The sequence below is a fragment of the Lampetra fluviatilis genome, chromosome 3, assembly GCF_964198595.1.
Source record: "Lampetra fluviatilis chromosome 3, kcLamFluv1.1, whole genome shotgun sequence".
NCBI lineage: Eukaryota > Metazoa > Chordata > Hyperoartia > Petromyzontiformes > Petromyzontidae > Lampetra > Lampetra fluviatilis.
This window is the reverse complement of record NC_136277.1, coordinates 33,053,717-33,070,214: the sequence shown is the minus strand read 5'-3', so window position 1 is coordinate 33,070,214 and position 16,498 is coordinate 33,053,717. Positions and strand designations below refer to the sequence as shown.

The 16,498-nt window shown below is 54.2% G+C and overlaps 1 protein-coding gene and 1 pseudogene across 1 annotated transcript; both read right to left on the bottom strand.

Moving 5' to 3' along the window:
- Positions 1-728: 728 nt before the first annotated feature.
- Positions 729-5,207, bottom strand: LOC144950294 (uncharacterized; annotated as a pseudogene).
- Positions 5,208-10,024: 4,817 nt separating this feature from the next.
- LOC144950287 (insulin gene enhancer protein ISL-2-like) lies at positions 10,025-15,759 on the bottom strand. Its single transcript, XM_078880365.1, has 6 exons — positions 15,715-15,759; positions 15,085-15,407; positions 13,928-14,454; positions 12,731-12,969; positions 11,976-12,197; positions 10,025-10,195 (listed from the first exon to the last, which is right to left on the bottom strand). The coding sequence occupies exons 1-6, from the start codon at positions 15,757-15,759 to the stop codon at positions 10,073-10,075; spliced, it is 1,479 nt and encodes a 492-aa protein (XP_078736491.1). The 3' UTR covers positions 10,025-10,072.
- Positions 15,760-16,498: the final 739 nt, after the last annotated feature.

The window sequence follows — 16,498 nt, the reverse complement described above, 5'->3', positions numbered from 1 at the left end:
TCTTCTGTTCCTCAATCAGGAAGGCGCGCGCGTGATTCTGTCACGGACGCACTTGGCACACATGTAGCCTCCGTAAGCCCTGGAAACGTGCTTCTTTGACAACCTCTTTAGCACCCTCTCTCTTTTTTTTTGCGATCAGTGGAAACAAGAAGATGCTCGGTGTAGTCGACACTTTGCTTCGTTCATCATTTCGTATTTTTTTTTACTTTGCTTTATGTAAACCCCCACCTCTCGCTCACTCTCTCGCTCACTCTCCCTCTCTTTTTGTTGTGTGATTGGCGTTACTTTATGTTTAATGACAGTTGAGCACAGGAACAAATTCCCAAAACGCTCAGTCGCCAGAAGAAAAACACACCGCACTGTAAAATGTTTAATTCGGTAACTGACAAATTCCTCTTAACTGCACAAGGTGACATACTCATATAGAAACCTAAAGCTTATGAAGTGAGTCTATGGGTCTATGTGAGCCTATGGGTCTTCGTGTAAGTCTATGGGTTTCTGTGTGAGTCAATGAGTCTCTATGTAAATATACGCATCTCTGTGAGTCTTTGGGGTCTCAAGTGCAAGTTTATGGGTCCCTATAAAAGTCTATGGGTCTCTGCGATTCAATGGATCTTTATGCAAGTCTATGGTTTTCTAAGTGAGTCTATGGGTCTTCTACATTAGTCTATAGGTCTCAATGCGAGTCTGGTCTCTGTCAGTCTATAGGTCTCTGTGAGGCTATATGTCTATGTATAGATGTTGCTGGGTAAGGCCGGTGGCTTCATCAACGTCTGCAGCTGCGGAGTGAGGCCTGTGAGAGGTGGGAGACTCAGGACCGGCAGGAAGGCACGGGCGCTGGGGAGGTCGGGGGCAAGGGCCTCCGAGTAGAGGAGATAGAGGGCGACTGGCACTGCCATCAACACCGCCTCGCTCACCACTACAACCTGCAGCAGGCAGCCCAGTTAAATGCATGGGGGGAGGGAGGAAGGGCCATACTCTCAGGTCTTTCGGTAAAGTCACGTAGGTAAAAAAATGAAATTAAAATTAATAAAAAAAAAAAATCATGCCAAGAGGTCCTTCCAGGGGGGCAGAGCTCAGGGTCCTACCGAGTGGTGCAGCCAGCAGCTCCGATGCCAGCAGTCCAGACAGTACAGGACCCCGCACAGGGTCAGCCAGTGTCACCAATTGCTTCGCTCAATCACGAAGCAGCTACTCCTCTGGGATGGTGTAAGCACACAGCGCCACCCACACCTCTGGTGAATCTCTGTGTTGGTAGACGCGACACGTCTGCACCCCCCACCCCTTTTCCCCGGGGGGTGCAGGGGGGGGGGCAGGGGTCGTGCCCTGTGGGTGCAAGGACCCCCTCTGCACCCATGATTGACCCCCCAAACCCAGCACAAATGCTGGCACGAACCGTATGTTGCGGGTGGGGAGGACGAGAGCAAATCCGTCTCGCTCCCTCTGTCTCTGGCGCGTGCCAGCAGCCGACCTGCCCGTCCCGCCGCCTGTCCCCGCGCCCTGGGAGGCCGCGGTGTCCGACGCGACGGGCGCGACACCTCCGAATCTCAAACGCAATGTGGGGGGAGGAGGGGGGGGGGGTATGGGGGTTCTCTACTGCCTTCTTCTTCTTCTTCCGTACGGCTGCTGATGTAGATGCAGAGCATCAACTGCGACCGCCACTCTCAGGTGGTCAAGCGCAGATGACTGCGTCAGGAGGAGCGGAGTCGTTGCATCGTCGCTGCGATGTTCTCCGTCGTGTTTGCATCTGTCAACTTGGGCAATGGCACAATACTCGTAATTGGCTCGTTTGTTGGGATTATGGCTGCGTAACGATCCCCGGCCCAATGTGTGTCGTTAATCCCGCGACCTCCCGACAGACACAGTCAATCAAAAGCTTCAATTGTAACGTTGTGCAAGCGTTAAACAACTCTCGCCGAACTCCGTCTGTGCTGTTTGTTGCGGGTCGCCTGGCGCTAATTTTGTGCCTGTGTTCACTTCCGTTAAAATGCAAATTAATCAGTTACAAGCTACACGCGCCCGATGGTTGTTGATGAGCGTGAACGTGGAAGAGTAGGCAGAATTACCCCTTCTAAAGGGGATCGCTCTCGAGCTCCCGCGAGTGGAGGCGCCCTTCCCACAGCAGTGGCGCGAGCGAGCAATTGCAGGGCTGCGCCTTTGCCACCTTCACGTTGACGTATACTCTGTGTGTGTGTGTATATATAAATATTTTAGTGTAATGTTCATCATTGCCAGTTGTATGGGTTTCTGGTGAACCGTGGCCCCGGGGGCGAGTTTCGTGGTGTACAAACAAGGGGTTCACATTGGGACATTTGGTGAGAGTCGCACGGCACGGCGTGGCAAATTTCATTGCCGATATCCTCCTGCGATCCGTCGGTCGAGGTTAATTTACGTGCGGTAAGTTGAATTTCTTTCACTCCGTACGTAGCCAACCGTGCTCATCGGAGGTGCGGTGCAAGGACACCAAACTAAACGCGCAAAGCAGTTCTAAAGAAACGAGTTCGTCAATCTGGATCATTTAAAAGCGCAAAGCTCCAGTGGCTTACTAATATCGGAAGGAGAGAGCGTTCCAGACGGCCGCAGATGCGGTGGCCATCGTCTTCGTTCGATGGCTGAGCCAAAAAGCCGCTGCCGCTGTGAGGATGACCACCGGAGTTGGCGTGATGGTGCTCCACGTTCCGCTGCCGAGATGGTGAACTTCCAGCGAAGCGGACGGATTGCGTGGCGCTGTTAGCGACGGCCTCGGCGGGAACGTGGCGCCAGCGATAGCGGCTTTCTCTTTCCGTGTGTTTTGTTTGATGCCTTAAAGCCGAAGGTTGTTAATAATTCAGGGAATGTGGATTTTTTTTTGTTGCATGTCCGATGTCGGGCCGTCACTCAGCGCCCCTCCGACAAAGGCGCGCGACACCGGCAGACGAGCAGGTTCCGTTTCAGGGAAGGGAGGTGGCCTGGGCACGGTGATGTCGTGTTTGGTTGTGGCTCTGTGGTTTTGTTGTTGTTGTTGTTGTAATTCTCATTCTCTCATTCCGTCTTTCCTTCAGTGGAAAGTGCACGATGCTCTAAGCGCGATATTTTGTTAAAAACAAAAAAAGCCTCTGCCCCGTCATTATTGCTACTGAACCGAGGCCTCACCACCCCCCTCCTCCTCCCTCGGGGACATTTTATACTTAAATAAAACGGAGGTGAAGTCCACACACTCGAGTGCGATATTTTTCAATGTCGCCGTCTAATTGTCATTATGAATTGTCGTTGGAACAATTAAACGATCACGTCGTCGTTGAATCGTTATTATTATTAGTTGTTCGAACAATTAAAAATAAACCGCTCGTCGTCATCATCGTTTAATTGTTGTCACGAAAGTCGTCGTATTGCTCCCGTGGCGATTAGGCCGAGACGATCCCCCCTCACCCCCGAGTGGCGATCGTACTCGAGCGATCGAGACAAACGACGGAGTCGCAGCCAAAGTAGAGGAAGCTACAATTCGGCGTGGGACGTCCGCCACGGAGATGGATCGATTAAATGAGCCCCCACCGTGTTTTCTTGTTATTTCCCCACCTACTACTCGACGGCTGTTTTAAATTCTATATTTGAAGCTTTCGCGACTGCAAGGATTCACGCTCTTATGTTTTTTCGGTAAAGTCACGTAGGTAAAAAATAAATAAATAATACACATGCAAATAATAGAAATAATAATAGAAATAAAATAATAAATCGCATCATAATAAAATCATAAATTATTTTATTTCTATTATTATTTCTATTATTTGTATTTTTTACCTACATGACTTTACCGAAAAAACCTAAGAGGCTGTTTTAAAGGTTTTAAATGGGTGTAGCCCAAGGGTCAATAACGAAGTGAGCGGAGCATGTCAATGTAAGAGATTAGCATGTCAATGTAAACAGAGGCTGTGTTAGTGTGAACCTGTTAATGTAAAATCAGAGAGTCGAAAATAACAGCTAACATCGGAAGGTAGGATGGAAACATCACAGCCAGTTAGGACTTAAACTGGTTAATAACGTCCTTCCAATTATTTCTCAGTTTGTACTCATCTTCTCGGTTGAAATTGTGTCTGTGTCTATATATCTGGATGGATTCATGAACGAATCTTTGTTGATAGCCAATGGGTTTGCAGAGTACCTTCGTCTTGGAGAATTCAATTTCGTGTGAGCCCACCGCTTTAACACAATTTTCAGGACCAATACGGGTTGATTCGGTCCCATCATCCCACGGGAGTTCGATAAAAATTGGTACCAAATTTTTCTAGTAAGTCAACAGCGGTCGTGGAATGGACAGACTCGTTCCCGCCAAAGTAATGTGGAATTTCCACCTCCGGTTCTGCAAGGCTATAATAAACAGGAGATTCGCACCGATGTCTCAATGCTCATTTGAGCACGAATTCCCCGTGGCTTCACTTGCTCTCCAGGGCAGAGCATGCAGCTGTCAGAAGAACATTAGCGACGTTAACAATTATCATCATCAGTCATTATCGATCACTTGCTGGATGGATTATTGCATACAGCGTCTGCGCACGAGCCACGCTTATTGATCACTCCCCATCGTTGTCACGTTCTTACCCCGTGCCCCGACTGGACATCTGTGAAAAAGAGCTTAATAGCTCATCAGATTCCTCCTGCAGTATCAATATTTTGATTCCGGTTGGCGTCCCTCTCAGGTGTTTGTTTGTCCCCCTCCCCCCGCCCCTCGTTCGGCCGCCACTCCCCCGTCGGTAGTAGACTCGACGACTCCCGGGCCAACAAATACAAATGTCTCGGCAGAGCCGAAGCGATTCAACGGATCGACTCGTCACCGCGTCGAATGACGACGCCGAAATCACCGGCCCCAATTTAGCGACCGACTGCCGAGCAGGCGCGCCCTTGTGACGGCGCGCTTGCGACAGAGGCACCACGGGACATGACCCCCGGCGGTCGAGACTAACGACGGAGTGGCAGCCGACGGAGGGACGCGCGGTGCCGAGCCAGGCGCGTCCCGCGCTCGACCGCCCGGTGGTGAAACGGAGGTCGCCGCCGCAGACCGGCGATCGACGCGCGCCGCTGTTTCTGTACAACTCGGTAGCAGCCGCGGGATTACCGCTAATTACAAATGGATTTCCCAGAGCCAGCGGTGTCTGTGTTTCAGGAAATGTGCAATATAATATCACGCGCGGCACGTGGGGGCAACCCCCCCCCCATCTCACCCCTCACCCCATCTTACCCCCTAGACACAAATGGAATGAAACTTGAGCTAGCGACGGGCCCCGCTGGCGATGGCTCTCTGAGTGAACCCACGGCCTCTCCCCTAACCCCAATCCTCACCACCCCGCCCTCACCCTCTCCTTCTTACCTCCCACCCTATCCAGCCCCCACTGCCCCCCCCCCCGCCATAAATGTAGAGACGGTCACGGGTGGTGTGTCCATCAGCATGCGCATCCGTCTTCCCAGCGCTGACGTTCACGCATCGTGCCACGAAACAATTTGAGGCTCAGTCGCCCTAGGAGAGAGCCAGGACAGGTTCAGACAGCACTGGACATTTATAGTTACAGTGCATATATGAACACACACACACGCACACTTTAAGAAATAACCTCGTGACAAACATGTGGACTGTGTGTCATTTATAGAAGTTTGGATGTGTTTATGTTGCTACAATATGTATAGTCCCTACTCGCTCTGTAAATGCCGTATTATCCGGATTATAAGACGCTCCGGAATGTAAGACGCACCCAAGACGCATGCCTGGTGTCAATGATGTAACACAAATATGGTCACACAAGAAAAAGTTCCTCCGTGTAGCCTTAACAGACTGGTGGAGCAAGTGCTGTTAGCGGGCACCTATGAAGGCCGGCAAAGCACACGAGGAGGTGGGTGTCCAGTACCACGCCTGACCGCCTTTGTCTCCCTAGTGGCGATGTGTCTACAACACACCAGGTACTGTACACATTTAAGGCTGAGTCGACCTATGCGAGGTCCAGGACCGGTTCAGATAATCGTCACTGGTGTTGGTGGCAATGAGCGAGAGTTGAACTTAGGTGGGCCGGGTTCGTAGCGCAGTGCCACCGCTCCCCACCCGAACATAAACGCAGACACACACAAAGCAAACATCAACAACAACAACAACAATCAATTAACACAGCCACCCTCACTCTCCCTCACTCTCTCTGAAGATTCCTCCAAACATTTGCCGGGACGTTGGGACATTTTTATTGCCAATAAATAATAACTTAGAACGCTATGGACGAACACAAATATCAATACTCGACACCGAACGGGCAAAGGCGGTGGTTGTGGGGAAGGGCGCAGAGTCGATGCACAGCCGCCGTCTGCAGTTCTCTACTCAAGCCACCGATTTGGTGATGCTGCTGCCGCTGCTGCCGCTGCTTTGGCAGTGATGCGCAAACACAAATCACGAACAACAACAACAAAGTCAACACGTCCGTCGATACCCACCAAGGCCCAGGGGTCGTCACTGTCGGCCGTCGTTTCTCCGTGGCTTACCCCGCAGTCTGGGACGCGGCTTTCATCATCGTCACCATCGTCATCAGCATCGTCACCATCGTCACCATCATCATCGTTGTCATCATCATCGTTACCATCATCATCGTCGTCACCATCATCGTCGTCGCCATCATCGTCATTGTCCCGTTGCTGATGCTGCTCCACACCGCCGGGTGCCCCGGGTCAAATGAGCAAAAAACTTTTTTTTTTGGTGAATCTGCCAAAACTCTTCGGCCTGCCAATCAACAATCTGTCAGTGGCGACGATCCGAAACGTCGGCGGCAGTCCTCCCCCCTCCACCCGCCCAGCAAAAAAAAATTGGACGAAAACCATTTGCCAGTAACATGTGAATCCGGCCGCACGTACAAGTCTTGCAAGCAGGGCTTCATTTCAGCGGGCTCCTCCCCGAAACCTTTCAGGCACCCGGCACACCACATCCAGTGAGTCTACCTCTCGACGCAGCTACTGCAGTGGTAGTCGCGTGCCGCGTACACTCCAGTCAGCCAGCGACCCGGAACACATTGAGTGAGAAATGAAGCCCTGGCCTGCAGGCGATCACTCCCTCTCCCTTCGCCAGAACGAAGTCGGCCTCTGCCCCCCCCACCACCGTCATTCATTCCCCTCCCTCCACGTGCTCTGGGACTCCACTCTGCAGCAGCAGCAGCGACCGCTGCTCCCCACCACGAGTCTCAACCAAGCGCTTCGTTGCAGCCGAAACAGAACCAGAACGCTCCTCTAGATCAGCCTGTTCATAGAATCATAGGAATGTAGTGAGGTGCAAGAACATTTTAATTATTATTATTGTTGATAGGTGTACCCGGTACACGAGTGGTAGTGCCTTACGCCGGTGATCCGTACTCCGTGCCAGCCGCTAGCTATAGCAGCGTTTACGGGAAAAAAAGAGCGGCGACATTTAGCCCCTGGTATCAACCACTTGGCTTGTTTACGTTTGGTATCGATGAGAAGTTGGGGGGGATGGTAATGTCCCTCCCCCCACCCAACCCAACCCCCCAACCCCTTCCTCAACCGCGTGAACCCATTACATCTGCGTGAATGCGAATTTAAGATAAGAACAGGGAGGTGTATGGGGTGTGTGTGTGTGTGTTCACTGTCACCGGGAGAAGGAACACGCAAAAGTCTTAGATTCTAGGTGCAACAGGAACGATATTGCCAGCCCCTCTGAGTTTTAGTCGTTTGAGCTCCACGCGTTGTTTTAACTGCGGGCTGCTTTACGCAGCAGCAGTCGCCAATCGTAGAGCACACCTGTACTGTGGTCGGTTTGATTGGTTGCCAATGCCCCTATTAGGTAGCCAATCACATTTATGATCCAAAGCTGCGTTGTCTCCTATAGCAGGGCAGTCGACATGAGGGCGCAATTCTTGGGTTCTGACTTTGTACACGGGCACTGCGATGTACGTTGAACTTCTTCCGCACTGTACGTAGCCAACCGCGCTAATCGGAGGTGCGGGTGAAGGAAAACGAACTGAACACAAAAAAGCAGCTCTGAAGAAATGAGTTTAAAATCTAGATTTAAAAGAAGCATCGGTGGCCAATTCACAACCGCTGTTGCATAAGTAGATCAGTCTGGGTGACGGTTTGAAATACATTAAGTGCAGGTGAACCCAATGAAATACATTTGTTGACGTTTCGGCCTATAGGCCTTCAGGAAAATAGAGGTTTGCAGCAAGGGAGGCTACGATATCCTGGAAATGATGAATGGGTTGGATATCAGATATATCAACGACGGTAATAAAATAACAAAACAACCCCGTGTAAGTATTGTTCTTAATCAACCTGGTGTCCATCGTGTGAATTCACCGAAGCAGCAATTTCATACGCGACTAAGTAGCTAATTCAATTGCAACCTGGGGTGAGCGCCGGGTAATTGCGCGAACGTGTCGCACCGGCTAAGGTAGGAACGAGTAAACAGACCGCTGCCTTATCAAAGCAGGAATATATAATATGTTATTTACATTCACCGATACATTATCTACACGATCGTCATTTTTTAATTTCATCAAATGATCCGTATGCCTGCTTGTTCAGCTGTCCCGACACCGCACCCGCGACGGACCGCGTGCTCTTTGGCGCGATGTCCGACGTTTCACTCTGTGCAGTGGGTCCTTCTGCAGGAAGCAAAACGTCGGACATCGTGCTGAAAAGCCGCGCGGTCGCACCGACTCGTTCCTGCCGTGACTTACGCGACACGCCGGCGCAACTTCCCGTGTCATCCTAGCAGCTCGGACTCCACAACACCAAACAGCAACCGCAGACCGTTGGATCACCCACCCCTTTTAACCCCCCCCCCCATCCATGAATGAGGATCGGTGGGGGCCAGTGAGAAGATTACTGGCTCAAAGATTTCCCAGCCCAGCTGTGTCACCTCAAGAGCGGAGCCGGAGGTTCGATGTTACGCGAGCGAGCGGGCGACCGAGTGCGATGTCACAGAGCAAGCCGAGCTGGGGAGAGCGTCCGTGCGTCTTGCGTCGTCTTCCAGGGACGCCACCAACGGGGGTGTGGGAGCTGTGTGCAGGTGTGGGAGCTGTGTGCAGGTGTGGGAGCTGTGTGCAGGTGTGGGAGCTGTGTGCAGGTGTGGGAGCTGTGTGCAGGTGTGGGAGCTGTGTGCAGGTGTACGAGCTGTGAAGTGCAGCAGGAGTAGGAGGTCGAGGGGGTGCAGGGTGGTTGGTGCAGACCAAGGATGGGAAACCTATTGCTTACTCAGGACCAAATATGACTTTCAAATACCTTTGGCAGTCAACCACACATTCACAGACACACACACACACAGCCCAGTCACTTCTACCACTGCTGGATATGTACAGGCATGGCTGAGCGCGACACTAAAATATTCCCCTCTAGTACCCGATTAGAGCGGCCAACGCGCTCGCAGTAATGGACAGGTGTCGTTTGTGGGCGGTTTACAAGTGGTGGGCCTCGTGTCGTGGCGGGTTGTACACAATGAATGGGCCGTGTGAAACGAAGGAATGGACCGCGTCCGGCCCTTGGGCCGTGGCGTTCCCCACCAGGTGGTGCAGAGGCTGGGCATGTAACGACGCATCATCGATCAGAATCGACTATCACGCAGGTACTGTTACGGACGTCGTCGTATCGCGCGTGCGAGAATCGATTCAATTACAAAGCTCGTCACGTGCACATTTCATGCAAATGTTACACGGAGGCTAATGGAACGATCGAGAAGGAGCAAACAAGATGAGCAACGCAAGCGAAATGGAAATAACAACGGGACAGAACAAAGGAGACTGTACAGATGAGGCAGAACAAGGGCAGAGGACATGAGTCGGAACAATTGAGACAGAACAAAAGAATAACACAGAAACAGACAGAAGACATGGAACACAACTAGAACAAACAAGACCTTACTCAGCAGACATACTGCACAAGACAAGGTAACCACGGAGAACAAACCAGACAGGCGATACAGATAACACAACACAAACGAGACCAAATGAATGCATCCTTACATGCCCAGTGGGAACGGCGGGCGAGGGTTGGCGGTGTGGCAGTGGGAGGAGGGGGGTGTAGGTTGGAAGGGCCGGGGTGTGTGTGAAACCGCGTGCGGTTATGACTCGGAGCAGAGGTCTGACGCCAGGCTGGTGGGGGTGTCGGGCAGATGGGATGGCAGCAGGGTGACGTCACTCGCCGACGACGAGTCCGAACAGGAGCCCGAGTCGGACAAACTCGCCTGCAACGACGACAACCACGACAACAACAACCACAATAAACGATTAAACTCAACGATTCTTTGTAATTTTACCAGGTAAGGCCCGCTGAGCTGTGCAGCTGATTTTCAGAAGCGACCTGACAACAAATGACAGCTCAACGAAGTGGCCTATCATGTGGAAATGTGTAGCAGACAAATATTCTGAACGCGTGACGTTGATCCTAAACGTGTAGTGAACGGACCCATTAGAAATATCCACGCGACCACTGGGAGAGAGACGCTGCAAACTCCAAATATACAGCAGGCGTCAGGGTCGGGATCGAACCCACGGCCTCCTGTAAACCAGGCGAGGTAGTCAACATCTCCTTGACACCGTGGCGCCCTATTGGTCGCTCATAGAGCCCCGGGACATCCATGAGGGCAATGTAAGAGTTCCAACAGGAGACCGAGCCGGACAAACTCGCCTGCAACGACACTGACCCAAAACGGCAGCCCTGAGTCGTGACATTTGATCAAATTCCCGGAGGGGGTGAGGGGTGAAACACAAATCATTCCATTTCCGCAACCCTAAGGGGCACCCAAAGCAAACGATATGAGACAGATTTTGAAGAAACACTCCGCCTAAGCCCCTCCGTGCGATAGGCAATGCCGCAGTTATTTTGCGATCGCATCGGTGCGCGAAAGCCGCGAGGCAAATGTTGGAGAGTGCGCGTGACGAATATTTACGGGGCGAATGCAGCGAAGCAGCAAAGCGGCACAGCGCCGGCGCCGGAAAACACGGGCCAGGGATCGGACTCCGCTTTGGCGGCCTGGCAGCGGGCCGCCGTGTACACCCTCACCCCCTAGACGCACGCACGAGTCCGCGAGGCTCCACCAGGACGCAAAGGTGAGCCGGAAGCAACCATTGAGCCCCGCCCACTTTCACGTAGCCCCACCCACTCAAATATCCCCGGGTAGCCCCGCCCACTGTTCAGGTAGCCCCGCCCACTGTTCAGGAAACCCCGCCCACTGTTCAGGAATCCCAGCCCACTGTTCAGGTCCCCCCGCCCGCTGTTCAGGTAGCCCCGCCCGCTGTTCAGGTAGCCCCGCCCACTGTTCAGGTAGCCCCGCCCACTGTTCAGGTAGCCCCGCCCACTGTTCAGGTAGCCCCGTCCACTGTTCAGGTAGCCCCGCCCACTGTTCAGGTGACCCCGCCCGTTGTTCATTCAGCCCCGCCCGCTGTTCAGGTAACTGCCCTTTTAGAGAATTTTAGCTGCTGCTGTAAATTTCCACGTGATAGGCCACTGCGATGAAATGTCAGTTGTGATAGTCAGGCCGCTTCTGAAAAAGGGCTACGTAGCTCAGTGTGTCCTTACCTGCCAAAATAAAAAGTTAATGTCCCCGAATCGTGAGTCAAACAACGAAGCCGGAAAATCTTAGCTGGGGACAAAATCGCGCTTTTTCACAAAAGCTTTGGAACTCTGAAGCGGCTTCGGGTTTGGTAGCTTTACGTATACCTCAATTCGGTAAACACCTGTATAGAGATACCCCTGTATGCCAGCACAGCCACCTCGGACAGCACCTCTCCCTCCAGGCATATGCAACTTTTCTCCAGGTTACCTTACCTTACAATCCATATACATCTGTCTCGATCGCACGCCTACCTCCACGTACGCCCCCGTCCCGGGGTACACCTGGACCCTGGTGGTCCCGTGCGCCTGTCTCCACACAGCAGCCACCGCTTTGCCTCCCACACCCCCACCGCATCCCGCGATGCACACCCGTACACATGCACACATCGCACACGCACGCACGCACGTACCGCCTGTCTGGTGGAGGGCAGGGGCTGCAGCTGGGCGCGCAGGGCGAAGGCGGCGAGTGCTCGCCACGAGGGGGGCTGCGGGGAGGCGCGCACCGCCACGGCGCCACCGCCGCCGCCGCCGCCGTACCCACCGCCGGCTCCGGCAGCTTCGGCCTCCGCCTCGCTGTCCTGCGTCACGGGGCTCCGCGCCACCAGGGCCTTGCCCTCCAGGCCCTGCAGGCACTGCGAGTGCAGCGGAAGCGCACGGCAGTCACTTTTAAATGGAGATCGAGAACTCGTTTCTTTAGAACTGCCTTCTGTGCTGAGTTTGTTGTCGTTTTCCCACACCCCCGATTAGCACGGTTGGCTACGTATGGTGCGAAATATGGTGAATAACATATATAAAGAGTTCAACATAGAGGAACTTCTCAGTAGGGTCCACCGCCCCACCAAGTCAAGCGCGGCGAGTCCTCGTCTAACGCGCTTGTAGTAAGTAGTAGATTCGAGCGTTTTGGCACAAGACAGAGGAAAGTGGAAACAAATGGCGGAATGTGCGGTGGACACCCGCTATGGGGTATCGGCCCATGGGTCGTGATGATATAGTGAGCAAGCAGGCACCTTCCTGAAAAGTTTGGCATTAAGCGAAAAATGCCGCCTCGAGGCGAGCACAGGGAGCAGGGAGTCCCACCCCCCCCCCCAAGAAAAAAAAACTGGCGTGGGAAATGAGGGGCCCTGGGCGTGCGCTGCGGAGGTCACGTGGAAGGGACGGGACTCACGGTCTTGGCGTCCGGCGACGGCGGCTCTCCGTCGTGCCGCCCCGCCAGGGTGCGCTTCTTGTCCTTGCAGCGCTTGTTCTGGAACCAGACGCGGATGACGCGGGGGCTCAGGCCCGTCATCTCCACGAGCTGCTCCTTCAGGAGGGCGTCGGGCCGCGGGTTGGCCGCGTAGCACGTGCGCAGCGTCTGCAGCTGTCGCTCCGTCAGGACGGTGCGGACCCGGCTCGCCTTGCCCGAGCCTGGCACAGGCCACGGAGGCCACGGGGCATGGGCGGGGTAGGCAGGGCTCGATGAAATGCGGGGCTCTTTTTAGTGCAGTGCCCCTCAGAGGGGGGGGGCCGCTTTCGCCGATAAGACGTCGGTGTGGGGACCGCCACACATTTGACACCATTGGGGTTTTACAGCACCGTGGGGTGTTTCACTGTTTGTGTATTTTCTGGAGCCGCACGAAAGGCCACCAGGGGCCACCAATGGCCCGCGGGGCCTTGCAATGAAGAACGCTGCTCTAGTAGCCGCTTTACTATCGTACACCACATCCGTCTCTCGGGGCAATTCTACACTGGCACCTCCCCACACTCCTTTGGGCACTTTTCAGCATTTTCAATGAGATCCCAACCTGCTCGTGATTAATAAATTTCACCACAAACCGAATTAGATTAACAGTAGAAATTCATTCACGTCATTGGAGAACTGCATCACGGGACTTGGGTCTCGTGTCCCCCACCCCCACACAGAATCCTACCCCCCCATCCACCCTCGGCTCCTCTAGTGCACTGTTTCTCAAACTTTTTTTGGCCCTCGAACCACTGAACCGATGCAAACATTTCCGCAGACCGCCCAGACCCCCACCCCTCGTGACAAAATGCACAAGTTTCTCTCTTTAAATACCACTCGTACTAAATTATTCACATTACCGGAACATAACAAAAAAATGTACGCAGCTATAAGATTTCGTTTTTTTAGGGAGGTTAGGATAGTTCAATCAGGGCAGTTTACAGAAAGTGAATTTTAAATATTAATTGATGTCCGAAACAAAAGGTATATAAACGCTGTCGTTATTGTCCAGATCGACCTGCGGACCAACCGGCAGTAGGTACAGGGGACCACGCTTCGAGCACCAACCGCCCTGACACCTCACAGTCCTGCACATCACACATGACGACGTACCGGACATGTGCATGTCACATGACGACGTACCGGACATGTGCAGGTCCCCGCACGAGGCTCGTGGCACTGGTCCCCTCTTCTCCCCGGGGCCCCTGTGAGCCCTGTCAGGCCTCAGCGACGGCACGCCAACGGGGCGCTCCTGGTGATGGTGGTGGTGGTGATGGTTGTGATGGTTGTGATGGTTGTGGCCCTGGTTATGGACGTGAGGATGATGATGGTGGTGGTGATGGTTGTGATGCGGGTGATGGTGATTATTCTCGAGATGCGCATCGTTGAGTTGCTGCTGTTGCTGCTGCTGCTGCTGTTGTTGATGACTGTGATGATGATTGTGATGATGGTGGTGGTGGTGGTGATGGTGCGGTGGGGGCGGGAGGCTGTGCGCCCTGCACAGGAGCTCTCCGGCGGGGCGCAGGGAGACCTCGTCTCCCGGCAGCAGGCGCCGGGCGCACGCCCAGCAGCGGAAGCACGCGAGGTGGTAGACGCGGCCGCGCACTCGCATCACGAGCTCGGTGCGGCTCAGACCCAGCGAGCAGCGCGAGCACTTGACCCCGAACAGACTGTGTAGGGGCAGCGGGGGTAGGGGGGGAGGGAATAGGGAGCAGAGAGAAGGAGGAATGAAAGGGAGGAGGTAGAGTAGAGAGAGACGGGAGAGAGATAGGTAGGACGACGGAGGAGAGAGATGCGGTGAGACCAGAGATGGTTTTGAGAAAGGAGAGGGAATAGGGAGCAGAGAGGGGAGAAAGTAAGACGAGAGAGAGAGAGAGGGAGGATAGTGGAGGGAGAGAGGAGAGAGAAGGGACATTGAGAGGAAAGGATCAGAGGGGTGACGACATGAGGCGAGGGGCAAGACAGCAGCAGCAGCACGGCCACCACTCAGTAGTAACTCCGACACGTGCACAGCATTTGTCGACCCATTGCTGGTTGATTTGCAAAATGATGCAAGATTTACAGGACACGCCCGGCTGCCTTTGTCTCCCCAGTGCCGACGTTTTTTCTTTACATACTGCACCGGTCCACCTATGGGAGGCCCCAGAACTGGTTAAAATAATCCTCACTGGTGTTGGCCGCGAGCGGCAATCAAACCTGGGTCGCCGGGTTCGTAGTGCAACGCACTCACCGCTACGCTACTGCTCCCCACATACACACACGCGCACGTGCGGGGCCGTGAGAGGGGGGGGGGCCCATACCGGTTGTAGTCCCGCTGGCAGAAGGTGCGGCCTGCGCGCACGAAGCAGGAGCGGGCCTCGTGCAGTTGCGCGCGGCACTCGGCGCAGCGCAGGCAGGCGGCGTGGAACCGCAGGTCGGGCCACACGCGCAGCAGGAACGCGTCCCGGATGGGCCTCCCGCACCCCGCGCAGCCCGCGGAGACGCCCTCGGCGCCGTCGGCACCACCGCCGCCGCCTCCTCCTCCTCCTCGTCGGTTCCCATCGTCGCCGCCGACGCCGCCGACGCCGCCGCACTCGTCCGCCTCTGTTGGGCAGGCGGGAATCCAATGCCGAGCGTCTAAAGTCTAATCAACGAGGCGAGCATTAACGTCTCCCACGCGCGTCTGCCACTCCGCGTAAACAAATCAATATCCCCTATCGACTCTCAAACTCACACAGAGACCCATAGAGTCACACAGATACCATACAGATCTGGCCTCGCATGATCTGTCCCACAATCAACTCTCAAACTCACACAGAGACCTATAGAGTCACACAGAGACCCTACAGATCTGCCCTCGCATGATGTGTCCCACAATCATTTCTCAAACTCACACAGAGACCTATAGATTCACACAGAGACCCTACAGATCTGCCCTCACAATATCCCACCGTCTGCTTCGAGGTCTTCTCTTCCCTCTTGGTCGCAAGACTCATGGAGACCACTCCAATGCCGCCGCTGACCAACCGGCCCTTCGCCATCCGGCGCGACGTCCGACCACGTGCGGCCGTTCTCACAGCGCCAGGCCGTGACGCCAAGGCGCCGTGCTTCGCGGCAGGTGGCGATGGATGCTGGGTGTTTTCCCCCCATTAGGTAATTTACGGCACACGTGGCCTCCCCTATTTCGCAAACGACATCACGGGGACCTTGAGCCGTACGCTGTGAAGCGGGCGACACGCAGTGTCCGTGGGGCAATGCGACCGCGGAGTGTTCACCAGGGCGGCCGAGGGAGATTTCGAACCGTGAACTTCTTGCAATGAAAGGTGAGCGAGCTCCCGCTCAGCCACGTCACCGCGCCACACGACTCGAAAGAAAAAGTTCAACATTGGCCAGATTCCAGATTGCATCCTCTACAGCGGAACAAAAAAACACAGTCGGCGCGCCGCTGACATCTGAACCAGGGCCGGTTTGGATATCACTCGGCACCGATGTTAGTTGTGGTCGGCGAATGGAACTCGCTTCGCCGGGTTTGTATAGCGCAGTGCGTCAACCACTGCGCCACTACTCCCCCACTGTAGCTCACAAAGACCACCCCCCTCCTACACAGCCACTAACACACTGTTCGGACAAGCGCTGTTCATGAGAACTTCACTAAGACCGGCACGGCACACGAGCGGCGTGTATATGCAAAACCACGCCCGGCCGTCTTTGTCTCTCTAGTGGCTCGTGTTTTTT